Source organism: Polychytrium aggregatum (assembly GCF_025602895.1).
Source record: "Polychytrium aggregatum strain JEL109 chromosome Unknown BJ171scaffold_18, whole genome shotgun sequence".
Classification (NCBI taxonomy): Eukaryota; Fungi; Chytridiomycota; class Chytridiomycetes; order Polychytriales; genus Polychytrium; species Polychytrium aggregatum.
In genome coordinates, this window is record NW_026516220.1 from 752,771 (window position 1) to 774,659 (window position 21,889).

The window sequence follows — 21,889 nt, forward strand, 5'->3', positions numbered from 1 at the left end:
AACGACCCCACCCGGTTCTTTGGCATCACGGGGATCACCGAGCGGGACATTGTGTCGTCAAAGTCGGTCGAGGATCTCCATGCAAACAACAGCAACAGCATGACCGTGCCCAGCGGTCCCGGAAAGAGTGCCTCGATCCGGAAAAAGTCCATGAAGCACCTGCCCTCGCTGAAAAGCGCCATGGTCCGATGCGGTGCTCGTATTCCCACCACCAAGAGAAACCTGAAGGATGTCACCAACCAAAGCGGGCTCCCCAGCAAGGACGACCCTGCATCGACCTCCGATCCGAATCTGCCCTACGCTCGGCATGACTATGATCTCTACGACTTCAAGATCAAAGAGCAGATCGGGCGCGGCGCCTTTGCCACAGTTCATCTGGTCAAGTTTGCACCGCGGAATCTCCAGGATGTCAGCCAACCGGCTGTGTCGGAAAAGTCGTACGCCATGAAGGCCCTCCGCAAGAAGGATATCATCGCTACCAAGCAAATCAAGCATGTCATGAACGAAAAGACCATCCTCGAGAATGTACGCTTCCCATTCATTGTCGAGCTCCTGGCCACGTTCCAAGACATCAAGCACCTGTATCTGGTTATGGAATACATCCCTGGTGGCGATATGTTTACCTTGCTACGCAAACGCAGACGGTTTCCCGAGTCGGTCGCTCGCTTCTACTCCAGCGAGCTTGTGCTGGCCCTGGAGTATCTCCACTCCAAGAAGATCATCTATCGCGACCTGAAGCCCGAGGTGGGTGACTTTACCTGGCTGCCCGTTTCCAATGATGGGTCTTTCAAGATCCAACTGTAGCATCTTGTTTCCAGCAACACAAGTGCGAGCGGCGATGGGTGCTTGGCAGTGCACAGATGTCCTGAAATTGCCACCGGGGTACTGAATGCTGATCTCGGCCTGCAGCACTGATAAACTATGGCTCCTCACCGATAGAACATCCTTATCGACGTCGAGGGGCACATCAAGATTGCCGATTTTGGCTTCGCCAAAACCGTTTCCGAAACTGCTCAGACCTTCTGCGGCACCCCAGCATATATGGCGCCAGAGATCATTCTCAAGACCGGCTACAACAAGACCGTGGACTGGTGGTCTCTCGGAACCCTCATATATGAGATGCTCGCCGGCTACTCGCCCTTTATTGCTGCCACTCCTCTGGAGATTTATGAGAACGTCTTGGATGGAAAAATCTCGTGGTCGTCTCAGATCGGGTCGACGTCCAAGGACCTCCTAAAGCATCTCATCGAAATGATCCCTCGAAAGCGCTTCGGCGCGGGGCATTGGCCCAACGAAACAAAGGAAATCAAGGGACATCCTTGGTTTGCGGGTGTCAACTGGAGATCCATCGAGGACAAGAAAATCGCCCCGCCTTTTACCCCCAAGGTGACCGGAACGGAGGACATTAGCAACTTTGACAAGTACAACGAGCCCAGTTCTGTCTTGGAAGCGGCCAAGGGCAACGTTGGCAAATCAGAGGATGGCCTCTATGACGAGGTTTTCAAGGACTTTTAGACTCTATCCACGATTTACATCATCCTTTGATTATGCCGTCGCCACAACAGCACGAGGTGCCGAGTTCGGTCCGGCCTGGTGATGGCATCAGCGGGCCTTTTCCGTGCCTTGCTCGACTGATTCGTTTTCGAGTATGATAGAAGATGGGATGGATACGGGCTGTGTGTCAAGCCCGTCCGACTCGGCGCTGCCTGGGTTGATTAATTTTGCTGTTGCCGAATACCATCACGCGCTGGCGATGGCCATTATGTGATGCCGTGATACGGCCTCATCCATTGCCTGAGAAAGCTGCCTCCATATTCAGTGTGTCCAAGAGCACCATTCACCGTTGGTACTCCGAGACCAGTGTGCATGTCGATTGTGGAGACCGGAGAGCGACCAGTGGGGTTCACTCGGAGGCTGCCAAAGTGATCTGTTGGACGCAAGCTATCTCATACTACACTGGCATATGGGATCGTGGGGTGTCCCGTTCGCTCATGTGTAAAGTGTACATTTACTTGTGACAGCTCTCCAGCGCGGCACAGGTCAAGACATAAGATACGGAGCGAGTTTGGGCTGGGGATGAAGCCCTCGCCAGATTGAATTCAAGCACAGAAATGTGCCCCGCAATCTGAGGAGCGGTCGGGGAACGACAAGCGACACGCCCTTGCGGACTTGAACATCAGTCGTCTGGGGTTGCTCTGGGGGCGCGAGTCCCACATCAAACTAGTTGTGGGGAAGGACCCGCATCTTGGTCAGCTCCTCTTGCTTGCGCAGCTTTTCCTCGTTTTCCTTTTTGATCTTGAGCATTCTCTCTTGGTACACCTGTTTGATCCGCAGAGCCATGTCCTCAAAGTCGGCCAAGATCGGATCGAAATCGGCTCGGTCGAAGCAGTATAGGGTGGCGTTGGTCTTGGCTCGAATCGTGGCTGTCCGAGGCACTTGGCCGAGCAGAGCTACCTCGCCAAAGAAAGCGCCGTCTCCGAGTGATCCGACGGGGTTTCCGTTTACCACGATATCAACGTTTCCGCTCAGGATAAAGTACATTTCGTTTCCAACCTGGTGTCATGAGCAATACCGGAGACGCCTGAGCTCGAGAAACTATGCGGCGCTCAGTGAACAACGGCAACAAGTACTGGACATCAAGGTCGCTATCGCTCTGATAGCTGTCTGCCATCTGCATGCGCTGCTCCACGCTATCCTTACCCTTCCCTGTTCAAAGATGGTGTCCCCTTGGATAAAGTACATTGCTCTGAGAGCATTGGCAATGCGTCCGAGGAACATTTCATCCCGTCCGTCCTTTTCGTTGCGGTTGAGGAACGGCACTTTCTTGATGAGGTCGCGACAGTTGTGAATCGATATTTCCTGTATGGAATCAACGGATCGCCCGGCGGATTGGCGTCAGAAAGGTCGCATGATGCACTTGAGCTACCAAGCGCGGCTATCGATCTGACACCTGGTCTCGACACTGACCTGCCGCAGCGACTCGTTCAAGTCGTCCATGATCGACACCTCATCGAAGAACTTGCCGCGGTACTTGAGCTCGTAATACTGCTTGACTTTGGACTTGAGCGTGTCCGTGAGCTTTTTGTACGTCATGTACTCGTTGACCTCATCCATTTTTTGCTTAAACATTCTCCCTGACGAGTCCAGTCCGAAGCTGAAGGACGAAATCGTGCCCACAAGCGATGCGTATAGAATAGCTCCGATCAAGACTGAAAATATCGTCACCCACTGCTCAACTGGGTCGAATGGCCTGCGTATGGGGGGGGCATTTGATGAGCAGTCAATACAACGTTGGTATTCTCCATAGTACAGCGTCCTCAGCACAAAGCCAAAGGTCGACAAAAGTCGGTATCCAGGGCTGTCACCGGTGTATCCGGCGGCAGCGTAGTGGATGGCTACCCAAATGCATGGATCCGAGAATTCGCCTCTGTGAATCGAGATACCCACCGATACCCAGTCACCGGAAATGTGTTGCTGATGGCAGTGAACACGGCCCAGGTATACTGGCTTCCGACGTCTTTGTTCAATATCGGGACAAAGTTGTTCCAGGTTGGTGTGCTGTAGTTCATGAGCCGCCCCATCAGGAAGATGGAGCAGGCATGCAGGTGGATGAATACCAAGAGCAGTCCGCCGAAGAGGAAGATGCTCATAAACGACACACCAACACCGGTGATTCGCTGAAATCCCTTCGAGAGAGCGTGATAGATCGGATTCTGGCTCACGATCTTGGAAAACGGGAAGATCTTGAGGAGTTTGAGGAGCAGCAGCGTGTCTGCGTTCTGGATCGTGTTTTCTAGGATGATGTCAAATGGGAGCATCGTCACAAGACTCAACACCAGGTTGTGCTTGATGAACATGGTCCGCGATTCGGCCAGGCTGACCGCTACTCCGTCCACAAGCTGAACGGTGTAAAAGTCGAGTAGCAGATCGACAAAGTACATGGCCGTCAGCACAAAGCTGAGATATTCGGTATCGGCGGCAAGTTTCTCAAACGAAACTAGCACCGGGATGATCATGACCATCAGAATGTGGGTCACTGTCAAGGCACAGATTCGTCCGTTAGTGGTCCTGTCCGATGCGAGTTCTGCACCCACGCCTGTCAACGGAGCGGCAAGGCATGCACTTACATGACAAGAAAAAGTCCCAGCACACGCGGAAAAATGACATGCAGTGAATATAGGGAAATCTCGGGGCTGCTTGGATGGCGCTTTCAACCTTGGACTTGAGCTCGGTCGCCGTATATGGGACCGCAAACTCCGAGTAGTGCGGCACCACGAACTCCTTGTAGATAAAGGTCTTGAGTGGGTGCTTTTGACGGGTCTTGGTCTCTTTCAGTGGCGGAGGCGTTGGCTGTGCCGGAGGAGCATCCAGTGGCTTTGGTGGTGATGTTGGCACGGGCACAAGTGCTCCAGAGAGCGCATGGCTGGATAGTCCTGACTTGGATCGCAGATCTGGCTTGCTTTGCCGCTCGAGGGACACATCACTTTGGTTGTTGCTTCCGGCTTGACTCTCCGACTTGGTATCGGTATTCTCGCCATCGTCTTCTGGATAGGCGATGGATCCACAGCCGATCAGTTTGTCATTTTCAGTAAATTCTTTCGGGATCATGCGTATCGTGCAGCGAGAGCGACTCAACACTAACCTTCATCATCATCATCATCGGGGAACGGCTCATCCGAGCGATGGTCTGCAGACGGTGCCCGCAACGAACGGGCGCGCGAACGGCAATTAGTCTCGAAAACATGCTCTCCCACGGCTCTCGCACTCAGCGAACGGCCGGCTTGCTGGCGTTGGGGATCTCCACTCGATCAAAGTAACGCGATCGAACTCGGTATCGATGCCAGCGACATCGGCAAGTCCGTGTCTCAACCACATGCCAGGACGCCAGGCGTTCATACCCGCGGTGTTGGAGAGCCCTTCGCTTGTGGGGTCGAGCTCCTCCACGGATGCCTCATGATCGACATCCTGTATGGTTTTGGTCGGAGCGAGGGCCTCAAACAAATTCCGGCGTCTTGGCTGGACTTGATCCTCGTGCGGTTTACTCGGAACGAAGGTGCCCTGTTCGAGATCGCGATCTTCCAGGACGGTTGCGTATCGCACTCCAGCCTCGCCTTGTCCCGTCGCCGACACCGATGTGCTGGTCAGCGATCCCCGTGTCTGCCCTATCGATGCCCGAGATCCTAACAGCGCCGAGCTTCCTCCGAAGGGTTTATCGTCCTTGGCGGGTGTGCTTTTCGGGTGCGTGCTGAGGATGCTGGCGGCCAAGCTACTCCTGCGCGTGCGCCATTCGGAGCCTTCTGCGTGCTCCGATCCTTTTGGCTCACGCCCAACAGAGGACTCGACCTGCAGCGATGTCCTCCGGGTCCAGCCGCGACTTTGTCGCGGGCCCTCGATCTCTGGAGGAGCGACATCGCTGAGTTGCGGCTGATTTTCGGAATCGATTTGGGCACTGTCGCATGGGCTGCCAGTCTCCTTGATGGCGGATGATATGGAGTCCTCAAAGCTATTCAATTCCTTTGCCGTCAGTAGCGTCGGTCGGCGCTCGATATGAAATCCATCTTCCTTGACACAGAGATTGATGTTTTTTGCCAACGCATCGATATCGGACTGGAGCCGCTGCAGCGACGCCTGTTGCAACCGAAGTTGCGATCCAAAGTCGGTGATTTGCCTCAGGTAGTCGTCGACCGGGGTGCCGTCGGACATTATAATCGACTGGCAGAGCGGACAAAGGCGGGCTATCTAGGTTGCAGCGGCGGCGAAAAATGCGGAATCAATATCGACAGTCGATGGGTATCGTCTGCGGCTCGGATCTGAATTCTCCAGCTCGAATGAGGGGGCGGGAGTGGGCTGGCCACGTCGAACGATAGAGTGAGATTGAGAGGTAGCGTGCAGTATCGAGCGGTATCGAGCGGTATCGAGCAATATCGAGCGGTATCGAGCCGTCGAGCCGTGGGAACGCTGCGCTGGTCGCTGAGAGGAGTCAGCGCGGCCGCCTGGCGTCGAAAAGTTCCTGAGGTGGATAAAGGAGAGGTGGTTGAGGTGCACCGGAAATTTCTCAACGATCACCCAGTTAGTGTTCTTGTCGAGAGCAATGCATCCGGGCCGAGTACTGCTTGGCGGGGGTGGCAAAATATCACTGCTGTTGTTGGTCACTGTATGTGACGTTTTCACAGAACCCAACGTCATCCAATCCAGGCCGGTCCTAGTCCTGAATCAGCGTATCGCAACATACGGCGCTCAAGCCAACCGCCAGTCCGGCCTCTCTTTATTTCCCGAAAGCCCTGGCTACCCTCGTCCACCGCAACGCCGGTTTTCATCAACAGCGCGCAACGCAGAGCGTAAGTGCAGGGCTGTGGCAGACGCATTATGATCGTTTGGGACAATGGCCATTCGACGGGGCCGTCGTTGCTGTATTGGTGGATTTCCGCCAAGCGGGTGTCTCATGAAGAAATGATGCGAGTCGTTATTCCCCATCGGCTCATGCTTCGCATGGGCCCATTTTCTTCTTGCTACCGCGCTCGACAGAAGCTTGGGCGTTTTTACCGGGTGCCTCTGACACAACCCAGCCATGGACTACGACCTTGAGAAGAACCCATTTGAAGCAGCGCATGAGTCCGGCGGCAGTGACTATCCTCCTCCGGCCAGAAAAGCTGCCCAAAAGGAAAACCTGAGCGTCGGCCAGAGTCACTCGCGAGTTACCTCGGCTACTTCGGCAGCTTCAGCAACCTCGAATGGAAGCGAGGCATTCAGCGACCAGCCTCTGAACGATCCACCGCCTTATGGTAGCGCGGAGCCCAAGGCGACGACATGGACCATATGGGGGAGCTCCACAAACAAGATAGTCCCTGGGAACAAAAGTGCTCAGGCCGAGATGACTCCCGAGCAGCGAAATGTGAGCCACGCCTCGCCTGCGGTACAGGGACGATTGCCCACGGTCCTGTCTCATATTCGTGGCGGTTTGTTACTTTGCAGTTGCTGTCAAAAGAAGCAGAGCTCCGACGAAAGGAAGACGAGCTGAAGGCACGCGAAGCCAGACTTGCTCAGACTACTGCTCAGCTGCAGGCTGGGATCTCGGCCGTCAGCCGCCAACCCAACTTCCCGCCGTGCTGGCCGATGATGTACCACAACATCCAGGTGTGATATCAAGACAGGCACAGCTTTGGTGGGACACAGGGCGCGGCACCGGCTCACTGTTTCGCCTGACAATGGTCCTGCCATCCTTCAGATCGATATCCCTGCTGGGAAGGCTCGCGGCATCATGATCTGGCTGTATCGCTCGTGGCTCTCGCTCTTTGGCGTCCTCGTCGTCAACTCGATTGCATGCTTCTCGATCCTGGTCTCCCATCCGACCGGCGTCACCACCGGAGCGACCGACTTTGGTGTGAGCTTGATGTACCTCTTCACCATCAGCATTGGCTCGTTCTTCTTCTGGTACAAGCCGGGTATGTGGGTCCATTTCATCTTGCGCCACCGCTGGGGCTGGGGCTGCAGATTGCATTTGCCTCTCTAACTGGCTCTTTCCTTCGTTTGTGACGGCTTCCACGACGGCCGCAACGACCATCTCGATCGCCGGCAGTGTATCGTGCCTACGAGAGGAGCAGCTCGTTTTCGTTCTGTGAGTTTGTTACGCCCTATTACGCCCTGTTATGCCCTGTTACGCCATTTTGATTGTGGCGGATTTCAAGAATACTAACCGGATGCCGACACAACCTACAAATCGGTACTTTCCCAGATTTGTACTTTGCCTTCAACGGTCTGCACATCATCTACTGCTTTTACATGGCGGTCGGAATGCCTGGTATGCCTTCAATCCCTCTTGGTTACATCTCGAGTATCTCTCGGCGGTGCATACACATCCGGGACAGCCTCATCACCACTCCCCTGCCTTTTTCAAATGCGGCTCGGCCCAGAACTGGTTTGGTCGTGCACTGCAGCAGTATGATCATGGCTCACTCTGCTCTTGATAGACTTGTATTCGAGCGGCTGATCCTGTATCCGTCTGACTTGGTGCTCTGCAGGATCCGGGTCGGGCGGACTCATCAACATGATCTCAATGTATACGGACGACAAAATCGCCAGCGGCGTCCTGTGCAGCATCAACTCGGCCCTCTGGCTCGCCTCTGGTTTATTTTCGGTATATCTCTATCGCCTCAGCCATCTATTTTATCGAACAGCTGGTCTCACAGCCGATGATGCCCGCAACGAGGCCGTTCAGCGTGTCGCTGCCAGCGGCGCCGTCAAGCAGGGTGTCGCCGCATACATGAAATCGCAGACTGGCAGCTTTGCTTGAGACATTCGGCTCCACACGACCTGACGGAGGAGCCCGCAGACTTGATAGCGCCGTTGGGACTTGGGATTTGAACAAATTTTGTGATACGCTGAAGTGCAGTGCTTTGAATATTCGTCTTGAAATGTCATGCCGCTAGAGTGTGGATGTGGAGAGCAATGCTCAAGCCAGCTGTTGCATTGCGGCTGCCGTTAGAATGGAAATAACAGTCACGACAAAAAGTCGATATCCACCGACGTGCAGAGCCGGGTTCATGGATGGACGGTGAATAGTGTATTTAGCTCCTTGGATCAGCAGCAGTCTTCCGAGCAAGCCCAGAGGGTGCTGTACATTGAAGCCCGGCAACGCGCCACGACACAAGATGTAGTGCAGCTCGACGGAGACGTGGTCCTTCAAATGGTCTTCTTGTTGAGATTGACATGCCCGATTCCGACGCAGGTCAGCAGCACCGTGTGTGTCTCAGGGTCCGGCTTGATCTTGAAAGTGACTCCGAGTATAGTCTTGATGTCACGGAGATATTGGATGCTGGTCAGATAGGAGAATATCGTGTCAGTTCGTCATTCGTCGTTGGTGTTGGGTGCCTCGACCCAGGCACTGGGTGTATACCATGCGCTTGTCGAGACAGTCGATGGATGGGCACTTACGTGAATGGAGTGAGCGGTCCGGTGCGGATCTTGCTCACGTCTTCAGGTCCAAGTGCCAGCATGAGTAGCCAGAGCCACTGCGTTACCGAATCGACACAGCCTCTCTTTCTGATCTCTTGCAGCAGCAAGCGAGCAGTGCGGACCCCGAGATCTTCAGGAGTCGGGAACGTGTAGTCGTTGGCCAGGTGCGTGGACAGATTGGGGCCGGCCTCGTCCTCTGTGTCCGAGGAAGCGAGCGTGCGTTTTCGGGGCTGGAAGGCGCATTCCGATGACAGCAGAACGTCGGTCGTGGACTCGGCGACAAGGGTAAGAGCGTATCCAGGAGAACTGAGAAACAGAAGCGCCATTGCCGCGTCAGTATCGATAAGCACACACATCAGGCATCAGCATTTACTCGCTCAAGACACAAACGGAGACGATGCTGCATGCTGCAAGACCTACAGTCCGCTCTCGGCGCCTTTGTAGATATCGGTGTAGACGTAGACGTCGGGGATGTATCGAGTGAGCAGGCTGCGCGCGGCATCGACCACACGGTTGGCCATTTGTGGCGAAATGCGGGTGGCATATGCGATGCCTCGAATGCGCTTGATCTGGCCTTCGTCAACAAACTGGACGGGCTTGAGCTGACGAACGATCGGGCACCGGAAGGTGACTTCGCCGCCTCCCAAAGGAGGGGCACCGCGCTTGGAAATCTTCAACTCAACGCCATCTTCAATTCCGAAATGCTTAAGCTGGGGGAGGGTGACGGTCCGGAGGGTATCGACCTTGGGAAGCGGGGAGAACGGTTTGGCCGTCTTAGTCGCTGTGGACAGGATATTGGACTTGCGCACATACACGCAACGACAGCCACAGCGCCACACACAGGCTGTCCTGACAGGAGACAGGCTCGCGAAGCGATTCGACTCGATTCCATTCGATGGCTTACCGAGATGTCAACGTTATCGTTTGTGATGCCGGTGAGCGTGACGCTGAAGGGCGACTTTGCGAATGGAGCAAGAGCGATGAGGGGCTCGAGAAAGTAGCCGATTGCTCGGGACTTTGGGCACTCGTGCTTGACCGAGCCGCCGGTGATCACTCCTGGACGGAAAATCAGGGCAGTGCCTATCGTTCGAACGAGGATCCAGCGAGTCGGGACAGAGAACGAGTCAGTGCAAAGGCATCCAGAGCAAGAGCCGCGCGCAATGGAGAAGATGAAGGGCAGCCATCTAAAGGGCATGCGGCCAGGAATTGTCGATCAGCGGTTGGACTACGATCGACTCGCGGCTAAGCCACGTCCAGTACGGTCATCCATGGTCAAGAAGGTTGGATATAGGCCACCGATTGCTTGCTCGGCGAGACCAGCCCCAGGTCTCGTCCGTTCACCGATCGGCACAGACAGCATGATGCCGCTGTGGTCCTTTTCTCACTAAGCCCACCGGACGCACTGAAGACTCGAGATGGCCCATACCTGTGTATGAAATCTCGATTTGAGAGCCGTTGGTCAACTTCTCGAGGAGTCGCAGGAACGATATTTCGTAGTCATGCAACCCGGGCATGTCCTCGTCTTCGGATCGGATCTTGTCGATTCGGACGGGCTTTCCGGCTATGGTTGCGAGCAGCAATCGCTGGCGCAGGTGATTATGGCCTTGGAAACGAAGCATTGTGTGTTTCTGCGTATTCTGATGACGGCGAAAGTCTCAAGGGAACGGTGATGCTGGAGGATGGTGCAAAGTTGGAGGGAGCTTGTCGCGGATCGATGCTGCTGTTGGGCGAATAGATCCGACACGGAGAGAGCAGGCTGGGAATTGCGCTGGAATGGTACTATAGACAATCGGTCCGCTGTGGCGTGGGCATCGAATTGGGGGGGGGCTGCTGCAGGGATGCGCTGGTGTGTGGGATTCGACGAACGGCGGTGATGCAGGCGCGGATCGGAGGGTTGATATCCAAGCAGCCAAGAAAAAAACGGCGTTGTTCTATTTGCGGGCAAATGAAAAGACAATACCGCATGGCTGCGCACCCAGTGGCTCTGCCACAGAGCATCCGCTGTGTCACGTCGGGCGGCCAAGCTGGGCCACGTGTCGCGATGGAGCCAATGCAGCCAGAAGACCCGCACTCGAGCCAGGGATCCGCACTCGAGCCAGGAATCCGCACTCGAATCAGAGATCCGCACTCGAGCCACAGGCCTGGCTGTTTTGGCTCGCCCATTCGTTCTCCCTTCCCTGTCCTGATCGCTCCCCCCCCCGCAAGAGGCGAAATCTCGGCAAGCCCGCACATCCAGCCCGTCTCGGCCGCACACCGCTCTCCGCACCCCCTCGCCCACCGACCAGCGATCCACAGCCATGCAGGCACCCGTCATCGTCATCAGTAAGGATCGCTTCTGACCTCTGCTGCCAGCGATTCGCCCAGCCGATCGAGATCGTGCCGCTCTATTGGCTGGCCCCGTCGCTGAAAAGATCGCTGTCGAAGGTGCATTGCGCAAGGCCGAGGCCTCCGGGGCTGCTGATAGTCTCAGCTGGGCACTCGTTTCTCGCGCAGCGGCTCTTGAGCTGCAGATGCTGGCTCGCATCACAAGTGCCCTCTGGCTGGGCACACTGGCTCGATCTCGTGGTTGCTTGCCAAGACTTCGTTGACACTTGCCATCACTTGCGTATCTACAGACACCAACACCGAGAGAGAGACTGGCCGAAAGGCCCAGCTCTCCAACATCACTGCCGCCAAGGTGGGCTTCTGGATCTGCAGCAGTTCCCGTGATTGTGCTGCTCTGGTCAAACAGGCTCCACGCTGCCCGATCCGATCTGAGCTGATCTGAGCTGATCTGATCTGATCTGATCTGATCTGATCTGATCTGATCTGGTCTGGTCTGGTCTGGTCTGGTCTGGTCTGGTCTGGCCTGGTCTGATTTGATTTGATTCGATCTGATCTCGTCTGGTCTGAACTGATCTAGCCGCGCTGGATACCATGAGCCCCAGCAGCACCGTCATACTCACCTGCACACCTGGTTGCTGTCTAATCCAAATGTCCACCAACCTACCTACCTACCACCGCAGACCATCTCTGATATCATCCGAACCTGTCTTGGCCCACGCGCAATGCTCAAGATGCTCCTGGATCCCATGGGCGGCATTGTTCTCACAAACGACGGCAATGCGATCCTTCGCGAGTGTGAGGTCGCTCATCCCGCCGCCAAGAGCATGATCGAGCTGTCCAGAACCCAGGACGAGGAAGTCGGCGACGGAACTACCTCGGTCATTATTCTCGGTAGGGGCTGCCTTTGAATTGCAGCTTTGTTGGCGAATTGCTTTTCCAGCACTGCAGCGGCTATGTGGGGTGCTTCTCTGTCGATGTGTCGGCAAAGCGCTGACAAGAGCTCTGCGCCATTCTTGTTTGCTGCAGCCGGCGAGGTTCTCTCGGCTGCCCAGCCCTTCCTCGAGCGATCCATCCACCCCATCACCATCATTTCTGCCTACAAACGCGCTCTGGAAGATGCTCTGAAGATCATGTCGCAGATTTCTGTCAACATCGACATCACCCAGCGAAACGAGGTCGTCCGTCTGATCCGCTCGACCATCGGCACCAAGTTTGTCTCCCAGTGGAGTGACCTGATGTGCTCCCTTGCCTACGATGCCGTTAAGACGGTTTCGCTTGAGGTTAACGGAAAGAAGGAGGTCGATATCAAGCGATATGCTCGTGTGGAGAAGGTCCCTGGCGGCGAAATCGACGAGTCCTGCGTCTTGAACGGCATCATGGTCAACAAGGACGTCACCCATCCCAAGATGCGTCGTCGTATCGAAAAGCCCCGAATCGTTCTCCTGGACTGCCCGCTTGAGTACAAGAAGGGCGAATCCCAGACCAACGTGGAGGTCACGGACGAGGCTCACTGGGCCCGCCTGCTTGAGATCGAAGAAGAGCAGATCAAGGAGATGTGCGATCACATCATCCGCCTGAAGCCTGATCTCGTCTTTACCGAGAAGGGTGTCAGTGGTAAGACTTTCTCTGCACTGCGATGGCTGTGGTAGGGCGAGGGGGGAGGCGGCGCCTTCATTATTGCAGATGCTCACTGTTTGTTCTTTTTGCTTGGGTTGCTGCATCATCCATCGAACGCAGATCTTGCCCAGCACTACTTTGTCAAGGCCAACATCACGGCCATCCGTCGTGTCAAGAAAACCGACAACAACAGAATTGCCCGCGCTACGGGCGCAACCATCGTCAACCGTGTCGAGGATCTGAAGGAAGATGATGTCGGAACCCAGTGCGGTCTGTTTGAGGTTCGCAAGATCGGCGACGAGTACTTTACGTACTTGGTGGAGTGCGAGGACCCCAAAGCCTGCACCATCCTTCTTCGTGGCCCCTCCAAGGACGTCCTGAACGAGATCGAGCGTAACCTGCAAGACGCCATGTGCGTTGCCCGCAACGTCATGTTCGAGCCCAAGCTGTGCCCTGGCGGTGGTGCCACCGAGATGGCCGTCGCTGTGCAGCTGGCCGAGAAGGCCAAGGCCATCTCTGGCGTTGAGCAGTGGCCGTACAAGGCCGTGGCCGAGGCCATGGAGGTCATTCCAAGAACCCTGGTTCAGAACTGCGGCGGAAACGCCATCAAGGTTCTGACCCAGCTCCGAGTAAGTTTCGACGCTTTGTCGGATATTGAACTTCTGCCATGACCAAATAGCTTGGCTCTTGCGGAGCGGAGCCGTTTGACCCGTCCGAGGATCACCACTGGGATCGCGCAGACGGACAAGCCCTCTGGCTTGACCATTATTACGGCAGCTCGAGTCCCTTAGATGGACAGCACTCCGAGGATGGCGTCTATGCTGCGTGCCTCGCGTGGAGATGCATTTGATCGTGCTGACGCCTTACTCTGGTCCCGCATCGCATGACACCCGACCCTGCTTGAAGGCCAAGCACGCAGTTGGCGAGTATTCGTGGGGCATCGATGGCATCTCCGGAAAAATCGTCGACATGAAAGAGTACGGCGTCTGGGAGCCCTATACAGTCAAGTCCCAGACCATCAAGACCGCCGTCGAATCCGCCTGCCTGCTGCTGCGCGTTGATGACATCGTTTCCGGTGTCTCCAGACGCCAGGCTGAGGGTGCCGGACCGGCTCCTGCCGGAGGCGAAGAGATTCCCGAGGCAAGTGACCGCGTGTGTGAGAAGTGACTGTGCCGGGACCGCGGATGCTGTGCCTTGCCATGACACAGTGGGTTGTTTGATCGTATTTTCGGTGTCTTGACCGTTTGTCCTTTCCCATCCACAGGAGGCTGAGCGATAAATGGCTGCCGTCCAACCGACAGCCAAGCACCCATGCAAATATGGACCCAGCACACGGAATGGCAGCAGCACTTTGTTATGTTTGCTCAATACAGACTGTGATTGAATGTAGCCCTTCGAGGGAACCCCTGGTCACTCTACTGGCTTTTGGAATGCATTTTGACGCACCGGGATGACGCTCATCACTGAGAGACCTGGGATCGACGCACCTCTGTTTCGGTTGTTGACAGCAAAGGTAGTGGCTTTGGTCTGCAGACTTGCGATGCCAGAATGCGGCAGTGTCAGCGTCCTTGTCGACACCGATGCCGCTGTTGGATCCGCTGGATCGGGTGCATCACGCAATCTCTTCCCTCGTCCATGTTCCCACATCCAGAGCTCCGTCGTTCCATCCCCCAAGCCCCTACCATCCATCATCCATCCTTCGCCAGCACATCGGCACTTTCATCCGTCACTAGTTGGTCAGTCTCATAAAGCCATCCCGATGCATCTCTCCAACGCAACCACCGGCGTGGAAATTGAGGGTGTGACGGATGTTCACTGGGAATGATGGGCGAATCTATATTTCCACACAATAGGGGGGATGTCTGGCTGCATTTTTGAAAACACTGTATCTCCGTGGCGAGGCTCCATATGATTGAGAGTGGATTTTGTTTGATGTCAATTCACTCGGTGGTCTCGCTCGGCTTGAAATCAAACTTGACGCGGCTGCTTCCTTCCTTGGCAATTTTCAGATCAGACGATGTGACATCCCTCGACATGAACGTCGAGCTGGTCACGCTCCTATTTTTCAGCGCTGACTTTCCAGGCAACTTCACAGAGGTTGGCGGGTGGTGGTGCGTTGGGCTCGACACGACTTCGCTGTTTCTCGTTTGTTCCACGTCAGGCTTCGGCGCTCCAAGCATCTCCATGGAACGAACGCGGGGGAACTGGTACTGGTTTCCAAAGGGCTCATTTGGGTGAGATTTCTCCTCAAAATCGTGCATATCGTTGGGATCGGCTTCGGCTTGATTATCGTGAGCATCAGCTGCCGTGAGCACAGCGTCATATTTGATCAGGCTCGGTGCGGATGCGGATGCGCTGGATGTTGCCGGTGACGGTGAGCGATGTGAGCCCGGGGAGAGACATTGGGAGTCATTGTGCAAGCCCTGCAGCGATTCCTCGCTGATCTGGGTATCGGAGTGAGACCGAGACTCTTGTTCGATCGGCTGGAGGATTTGGAGAACCGCTTCGTTTGGCCGACTGCCGGCCTGGGACATACGGGACAGCCTCTCAGCATATTCTGCAGTTTGCTCAAGTTCATCCTCAAACGGGTTGCGATTAGCTTCTGGCTCCTCGGCAGGCGGCCGTGGGCTTCGGAGAGTGACAGAGTTACGGAGCTTCTTCAACCACACAGCACTCGCTGCCCGAATCACCGAATCGCGACCCAGAACTGAATCGGAATCTCTTGCCGAGTCCCGTATAGAGGTGCGAAGCGACCCCCGCAGCGAGTCTCCGGGCGATCCCTTTGATACCCCCGCGCTTTCAGCTTGGTAAGACTTCATTATAACGCTGCGTCTGCTGGCATTGGGGTTGGTTGGCGGTTCAGTCCTTGGTTCTGCCCGCAGCTCCGGCTCCTCATCGTCATTGGCGATAGCGAGTTTGAGAGATTGGTTTGGTTCTTGGTCCAGAGCAGAAGAACTGGTTCTGACAGCAGTTTCGGGATGACTGGAGTTTGCGGACGCACTTGTGCCGGTAAAGTTACTCTTTCTCCTCCAGCCTGTGACTCCAGCGACTGATCCGCGTATCCGGTTTACCCACGTCATAACCTGAGCATTATTTGGCTCCGACTGGACTTTTGGTTGTTCAGGTGTGATCAGGGTTGGCGGAAGTGCTCCTGAGCGACACTCGCCGGGATTCTGTGCGTCGTCCAAACGGTTGAGGTCCATGAAATACGCATCGACCTTGGATTTGCCCTGATTAGCGATGCACCAAAGTAAAATTACGTCGAGAGATCTCATTAGGCGAGACATGGTTGATTGAAAATCCAAAGGCCACTTCCTCAAACGATCCATGTTAATGCGTTACAATATCTATGGCCATGCAGCGTTGAGTCCACATTGCTGAACCCACCAAAAGCAACGTCTGCAATGCTCGATTGCGTGTCGCGGAGGTTGGCGGAATCATGAGCAGCAACCGCCGGCACTTGGCCTCGCCCTCCTCGGCGATCTTTTGGAGTTTCCGAAAGCTGTAGTAGTAGTTGACGATGAGGAAGAAAATCACCATGCAGCACAGTATGGTGGACTGTCTTTGTAGGTCGGTGATGCTTTGTTCAAAAAGTGCCTGGGTAACGCTGACTTGCTATTGTTCCAATTACCAGGAATTGATCGAATTGATATAGTGGGTTGTAGTCACAGCGTCAGTAAAGCTGTATCATAGATCAATGGCATATTGGCTTTGCTACACCACGATTTCGACAGGCCTGCATCCTGCGCAACATACATGCATGAATCCATCAACAATGTTCGGAACGAGCTCGACGACTCGCTGAGCCGACGGGTTGTTTGGTCCCACCATAACCGTTTCCTGCCATTGCACCAACGTGGGTTGTGCGTGCATGCGAGTCACCGCAATTTACTCGAGTCAGCGACGGTTGAGTGCAGTGCGTGTCAGACTCCGACTTTGCACGATATTCGTACAGCTCTGAGCTCATGATATGATCTTGGAGGCCCGTAGTGCCGTCGCGACTTTGGCCCAACTATGACCTTCTGCTGGCGCAAACCGATGCATCAATCCAAATATCTCGCTCACCCACCTGAAGTATAGTGACTTCGTTCAGTACTATATTGACCATTTCGTCCACGGAGGCGCTGTTGTTGAGGAAGCAATACATCAGCTTCCGCATAGAATGAGCGGTCGCGTCTCGGACGCCAGCGAGCGATATTCTTCATCCCAGATCATTACAACCGATTGGCAGTGCATCGAGCTCTGCGGATTGGCGGCCAATGACATCCAACAATGAACTCCAATTCCAGGGATACAGTACTTTTCGTATCCGCCGTTGACACTGCTAATCGTGTAGGTTGGAGTGAACATGACATCGCCAACAGCTTGGGGAAGCCTTCCTTGACTGATCCCAAGATTCGGGTCGCCAAACAAGAGGGCAAACTGCATTTGGTTGAAAGTGGCCAGATCATTTTGTATGTATCCTTGTAGTATGCTTTGTCGGGGATACAGGTAAAAGTCGTTGAGTTGAAGCTCGTTGACAAAAAATGCCACTCGATAACTGATGTATCGAATGGCCATGCCGACGTTGACGCGATTTCCAGCTTCTCGAACGCTCATTGAGCCAAGCGCAGTCACAACGACGTAAATCGTTAGGGCGATGAACGTAAGCACTAACGACGCCGCGTAGAGACATGTGAGCTTGATATAAACCACTCTCCGGGCTTCAGTCACTTTTGAAGACGATTCGTTGCCCTTGTCGTCGGCATCGTCACCACTGAGTTCTTCATCTGAGAGCTGATCTACCTCATGCTCGGAGCTACAGGCGTTGCGCATGTTTTTCATTTCGAGGGCCTTGCTGTAGCAATATTCCATGTTGGCCTTGGGTATCGTCAAAACAGCTTGCAGAGACAGCTCCGTCTCCTCAAAGGTAGTGTCGAGAACCGGTCGGAACACAAACACACCCACGAGCAGCAGGATCGCCCCAACCGCCCCGAGGGCAATCCACTCAGCCAATATCACCGTTTGAACGCCGTTTTGCATGTCAGAAACCATCATCGTGGTGCATTTGTCGTACGCATTGGCGTAGGTGTATGGGAAATTGCTCATGACGAATCTGTTTGACCGGAACAGTGCCCAGCCACGCGGGATCCTGTGGTTCAGAAAACGGAGTGCTACACCGCAGCATATTTCCCAAGCTTTGAACATGCAACTCACCTCCAAGACGGATTCGAGTAGTGTGCTGATGATAGAAATGAACTCGCAGAGATGCCTACTGCCTCGCGGCCCATGCGCCAGAACTCGCTCGAGGCATCCTGTGGCCGGACCAGCGGGATTAGTCGCGATCATCCTCGACAATGACATCTCACGGCAGCAAAGCTCAAACGTACCCAGGTACTGAGGTAGTTTATCCATGTGGAATTGGTCACATTTCCGTTCATGAAGTACACGAGACGGATCCAGGGTGTCAGCCAGAAGGAATACGAAGGAGTGCTCATGTCCGATCCGAAGAACAGCGCTTCTTGAGTGTTGAAGAACGTAGTAAAGTTGGCCATGGATTCATTGACGTAGTATTGAGCTGTTGCAATATCGCCAGTCAGATAGGCTTCTTGTATGAGACGGAGTCTTATCGGAACTAGAGTTGCAATTTCCCGTCTGTAGCAAGAGCATGAGCGAAAACAAGGAATGTGTCAGCGATCGTCCATACTGAAAGCCTGTGTAGTTTGAATATTGAATGCTACTGATGTGACAGCTTGCTATTCAGGATGCTATCAAGCCACCGAAAGCAACAGCAGCGGTTTATGAACCACACTTGGATCACTTGACTCTGAGTCGTGAATCCGAGGCATCCACAGCAGTCAAATCGCTCACCTCCAGCCGCTTTCTTCAATGACTGAAATTGAGCTTGACAGCATTGCCGTTGTAACATTAAACCACACCTGTTCAGCGTCGGGAGGAAGCGCCATTTTAGACCACTGACCATGCGTTTTGAACCTCTGGATGCGATCACGGTCCGAATACTTACAAACTGTCCCAAGGCGATGGCGCTGAGTATAGCGGACAGCCCGATGGTGATGACTTTGAGCAGCCTGATGCCCCTTGACTTCATGGAGAAGATTTCACTTCGAAACTTCTTGACGGCTCTATGAAGTCATCACACCGGCCACAGATAAGCGCTTTAATCGAGCCGCCAGGGACACAGGCTCTCATCTCTGAAACCAAGCTGTGGCATGTATCCGGACCTCATTTCCTTCTTTGTAATCGTTCTCCTCGGTGGCAAGAATACCTTCTTGGGCTTCTTCACCTGAGTGTTGAGCTGGTCTTCCGAGTGAACCTTATTAACGTAGTCGTTGTTGGCTTCGAGCTGCTCCTGCTTAGCCGCTATAAACTTGAAGATTTGGTCGACGCGGTCGTACTCCATCTGCACTCGCTCTAGAAAGTCGGCGTAGTAGTATAGCACTTCAATGTCCTGCGAGTGCTTGTCCAAAAGCTTCTCAAAGTTCTTTTGGGCTTTGATCTCCTTGTTGCTGATTCGAGTTGCCATCTTCTGCAGGCCGTCCGAATCGAGCTTGTCAAGCATCAAGCTTCTCCACAGGGCGACAATCAAGTCCACCGCTTCGCTGGTACAGCGCCTGGCGACACGAAGCTTGTTTCGGCGATCGATCTGGTCCAGAACATCGACCTCTTCTCCAGCCATCTGGCTTTGCTGCACAGTATGTCTCTTTCGCTCCATGCTACTCTGGGCAATCATCAGCTGGATGTCGATCGAACACGGGATCTTTTCGGCCTTTTGAATATACAGCCGCCAGGCGCGCACGTCCTTCATGTAGATCCCAAAGAATATGGATGCGAAAATCAGCATCACCGGATCTGTGTCGGAGAATTGTTGAAGTCCACGGCAGTACACCAGCTCGGCGTACTTGAGCTGTAGTTGTGTGGGATTGGCGTGGCCGTAGAGAAATCGCGTGGCAATTTCGACCTCGTAAGGACTCCAGAAGTTGACCGAGGCCAAGGACGCGCCGATTTGCTCGGCCAGATCGGTGTTGATATTGGCGATCCTCTGGTCTTCGGGATCGCTTTCAAACCTTTTCAAAATATAGTGGGTCCGACGCTCGTAGTACCAACTGAAGGGGAAATAGCAGAGCACGGCGCTGACTATGGTCGCCGAGAGCCATACAAAGTACACAATGTCTGCGCCGGTGACCGATGAGTCTGTAGTAGCGTGAAAGACAGTGTGGCCATACTGTAGGAGCTGGAACATGCCAAAGCCACTGACGATGATAAATTCCATGCTCATGATCATCCGGAGAATGTTCATGATCCGGGAGTAATACGGTAAATAGCAGAAGAGATAAAGCGATATGATGACGCCGTTGAGCAGCAAGATGGCGCATCGAACGATAGCGTATTCTTCCAAAAGGACAGTCAAAAACACAAGAAGGGTTTTTAGGAACCTGGTAAATATGCAGACACAAGGTCAGCTCGGAGTGTATAGGCAGAGCCTGGGAGGTAGCATCGGCATCGACGATACTGTGGGGGGAACTTCCCCTGGGTGCCGTGCAGTCTATGAATGCGCTATTCACGACTGTGAATTGCCGATATCATAGGGCCCGGGGTGGAGACAGCTTACGATTCAATGACCTCCAGTCTGCCACTGGGCTTGGCGAGAATGGATTTGTTTTGTGGATTTGGGTTCAGAAAGATGAGTGCTGTGAGCGAATGAGGAAGCGAGTGAGTGAGTGAGTGAGTGAATGGATGGCGAGGCAATTTGGCTGGTGCAAAGTTCCACGACTCGTTGCTGGCCATCGGTGGTTCGATACGTACACATCACAAGCGAAAATGGGACCAGTATCACCAGGGATATGCACGTGAGGACGATGAACACATATCCAAGGATATTTGAGCTGGAGCTCCGTATCATCGCTTGGCCTTGTACATGAGTCCGAAGCAGAATGTCCAGTAAAGGGACATCTGTTGAAGGGGGGCATAGGATGTTGATCAGCGCAAAACCCACCGCGCCAGAGTGGCGACCGTTGCTCTATACATGAATGCACAACATGCTGGCAGAGCCATCTCAGCCTCTATGCCATTGATGCTTACAGACAATCCGTGGCAGGATAGAAACTGTGCAAGGGCAAGCAGTTAGTGTCCAGATAGCTCCACAAAGACTGTCCGTGAATCACTCTCAGACTATATCGATCGACTTGCAGCTAACAGCGTGGCCATCCACAAGCGGGCTTACCGCAGGTCCGCAGAACACGAATGGGCCAGATTCCGATGAAGAATTTGCCTGTTTTGAAAGCAAATATGACATATACAGAGAGGAACAGGAGCAGTACCACAAACAGGAACGCCACGACGAGAGAGCTGATGGCGAACGTCTGCGACGTGAATCTCGAGAATAGGTATTCAAACTGCAGCGATTCCAAAAAGTCGCCAAAGCTGTCGCCGTAGTTGCCCCTGCATAATGGCGGGAGAGCACCCAGCCAAATGATGGTACCGGTTAGTGCCCACATCGATCGGTCAGCGATCACCTTGGAGCAGCACCTCACGCCAGTCGATATCCATGGGTCGCCCCAAACCCAATTCGATTCGACAGCACCCAAAGCATCGATATCCACGCTTTCCTGCCCCCAGTGCCGCGGATGCAGCTACCGGTCATGCTCGTCTGAGCCGCTGCGTGCTGTGAGCGCGAATCCTCACCATTCGATATCGATGAACGCGTAAGCGGCCATCTGGAGAAACTCGAGCCCAACGACGATGATGGCCACAAAGTTACTGCCCTCCTCCTTGTTGAGAGCGACGCAGGAGTCGATAAAGGGCTGCTTCAGCCAGTAGTCCCAGTACTTTTCCTTCCAGGAGTGGTTTTTGGCTCTCGCGCGAAGGCTGCCCTTCTTGGCTCCAGACAACCCCGAGCTACTGTGGGTGCTCTTGGAGGCTGCAAAGGCCGAGCTGCTTTGCGAGAGCGACGATTTGGATGGCTGGCTCGACGAATGAACCGACATGACGGCGCTGG

The 21,889-nt window shown here is 54.3% G+C and overlaps 6 protein-coding genes across 6 annotated transcripts; 3 read left to right on the forward strand and 3 right to left on the reverse strand.

Annotated features, from left to right (window-relative positions):
- Positions 1-180: 180 nt before the first annotated feature.
- Positions 181-1,515, forward strand: BJ171DRAFT_459305 (kinase-like domain-containing protein; the record flags this gene model as incomplete). Its single annotated transcript, XM_053108409.1, has 2 exons — positions 181-744; positions 940-1,515. 2 exons carry the CDS (start codon positions 181-183, stop codon positions 1,513-1,515), a joined length of 1,140 nt encoding a protein of 379 aa, XP_052966809.1.
- Positions 1,516-2,016: 501 nt separating this feature from the next.
- BJ171DRAFT_599131 (uncharacterized protein) lies at positions 2,017-5,703 on the reverse strand (the record flags this gene model as incomplete). Its single annotated transcript, XM_053114898.1, has 7 exons — positions 2,017-2,553; positions 2,701-2,859; positions 2,968-3,250; positions 3,454-4,036; positions 4,128-4,544; positions 4,643-4,687; positions 4,899-5,703. The coding sequence occupies 7 exons, from the start codon at positions 5,701-5,703 to the stop codon at positions 2,221-2,223; spliced, it is 2,625 nt and encodes an 874-aa protein (XP_052966810.1). The 3' UTR covers positions 2,017-2,220.
- Positions 5,704-6,568: 865 nt separating this feature from the next.
- BJ171DRAFT_599132 (scamp family-domain-containing protein) lies at positions 6,569-8,525 on the forward strand (the record flags this gene model as incomplete). The annotated part of the gene is made up of 6 exons (XM_053114899.1): positions 6,569-6,892; positions 6,973-7,134; positions 7,226-7,442; positions 7,577-7,615; positions 7,733-7,798; positions 8,019-8,525. 6 exons carry the CDS (start codon positions 6,569-6,571, stop codon positions 8,288-8,290), a joined length of 1,080 nt encoding a protein of 359 aa, XP_052966811.1. The 3' UTR covers positions 8,291-8,525.
- BJ171DRAFT_442389 (RNA 3'-terminal phosphate cyclase domain-containing protein) lies at positions 8,526-10,853 on the reverse strand. Its single transcript, XM_053108092.1, has 5 exons — positions 10,379-10,853; positions 9,857-10,032; positions 9,373-9,695; positions 8,932-9,258; positions 8,526-8,812 (listed from the first exon to the last, which is right to left on the reverse strand). Exons 1-5 carry the CDS (start codon positions 10,569-10,571, stop codon positions 8,680-8,682), a joined length of 1,152 nt encoding a protein of 383 aa, XP_052966812.1. The 5' UTR covers positions 10,572-10,853; the 3' UTR covers positions 8,526-8,679.
- Positions 10,854-11,136: 283 nt separating this feature from the next.
- Positions 11,137-14,390, forward strand: BJ171DRAFT_505233 (chaperonin Cpn60/TCP-1 family). Its single transcript, XM_053111018.1, has 7 exons — positions 11,137-11,274; positions 11,568-11,629; positions 11,958-12,168; positions 12,304-12,891; positions 13,015-13,523; positions 13,801-14,034; positions 14,159-14,390. Exons 1-7 carry the CDS (start codon positions 11,250-11,252, stop codon positions 14,171-14,173), a joined length of 1,644 nt encoding a protein of 547 aa, XP_052966813.1. The 5' UTR covers positions 11,137-11,249; the 3' UTR covers positions 14,174-14,390.
- A 329-nt stretch (positions 14,391-14,719) lies between these two features.
- BJ171DRAFT_599135 (uncharacterized protein) lies at positions 14,720-21,878 on the reverse strand (the record flags this gene model as incomplete). The annotated part of the gene is made up of 15 exons (XM_053114900.1): positions 14,720-16,124; positions 16,282-16,509; positions 16,651-16,734; positions 16,964-17,018; positions 17,195-17,989; positions 18,091-18,188; positions 18,264-18,528; positions 18,745-18,812; positions 18,899-19,016; positions 19,116-20,327; positions 20,504-20,582; positions 20,698-20,844; positions 20,974-20,997; positions 21,116-21,333; positions 21,577-21,878. The coding sequence occupies 15 exons, from the start codon at positions 21,876-21,878 to the stop codon at positions 14,835-14,837; spliced, it is 4,983 nt and encodes a 1,660-aa protein (XP_052966814.1). The 3' UTR covers positions 14,720-14,834.
- Positions 21,879-21,889: the final 11 nt, after the last annotated feature.

Coding starts and splice junctions, on each gene's coding strand:
- BJ171DRAFT_442389 (XM_053108092.1), bottom strand. CDS start 10,571: ATGCTTCGTTTCCAAGGCCATAATCACCTGCGCCAGCGATTGCTGCTC. Junction 9,696..9,856: donor ACGATAACGTTGACATCTCG/GTAAGCCATCGA, acceptor CCGCTTCCCAAG/GTCGATACCCTCCGGACCGT. Junction 8,813..8,931: donor GGACCGCTCACTCCATTCAC/GTAAGTGCCCAT, acceptor CTATCTGACCAG/CATCCAATATCTCCGTGACA.
- BJ171DRAFT_505233 (XM_053111018.1), top strand. CDS start 11,250: ATGCAGGCACCCGTCATCGTCATCA. Junction 11,275..11,567: donor GGCACCCGTCATCGTCATCA/GTAAGGATCGCT, acceptor GCGTATCTACAG/ACACCAACACCGAGAGAGAG. Junction 13,524..13,800: donor AGGTTCTGACCCAGCTCCGA/GTAAGTTTCGAC, acceptor CCCTGCTTGAAG/GCCAAGCACGCAGTTGGCGA.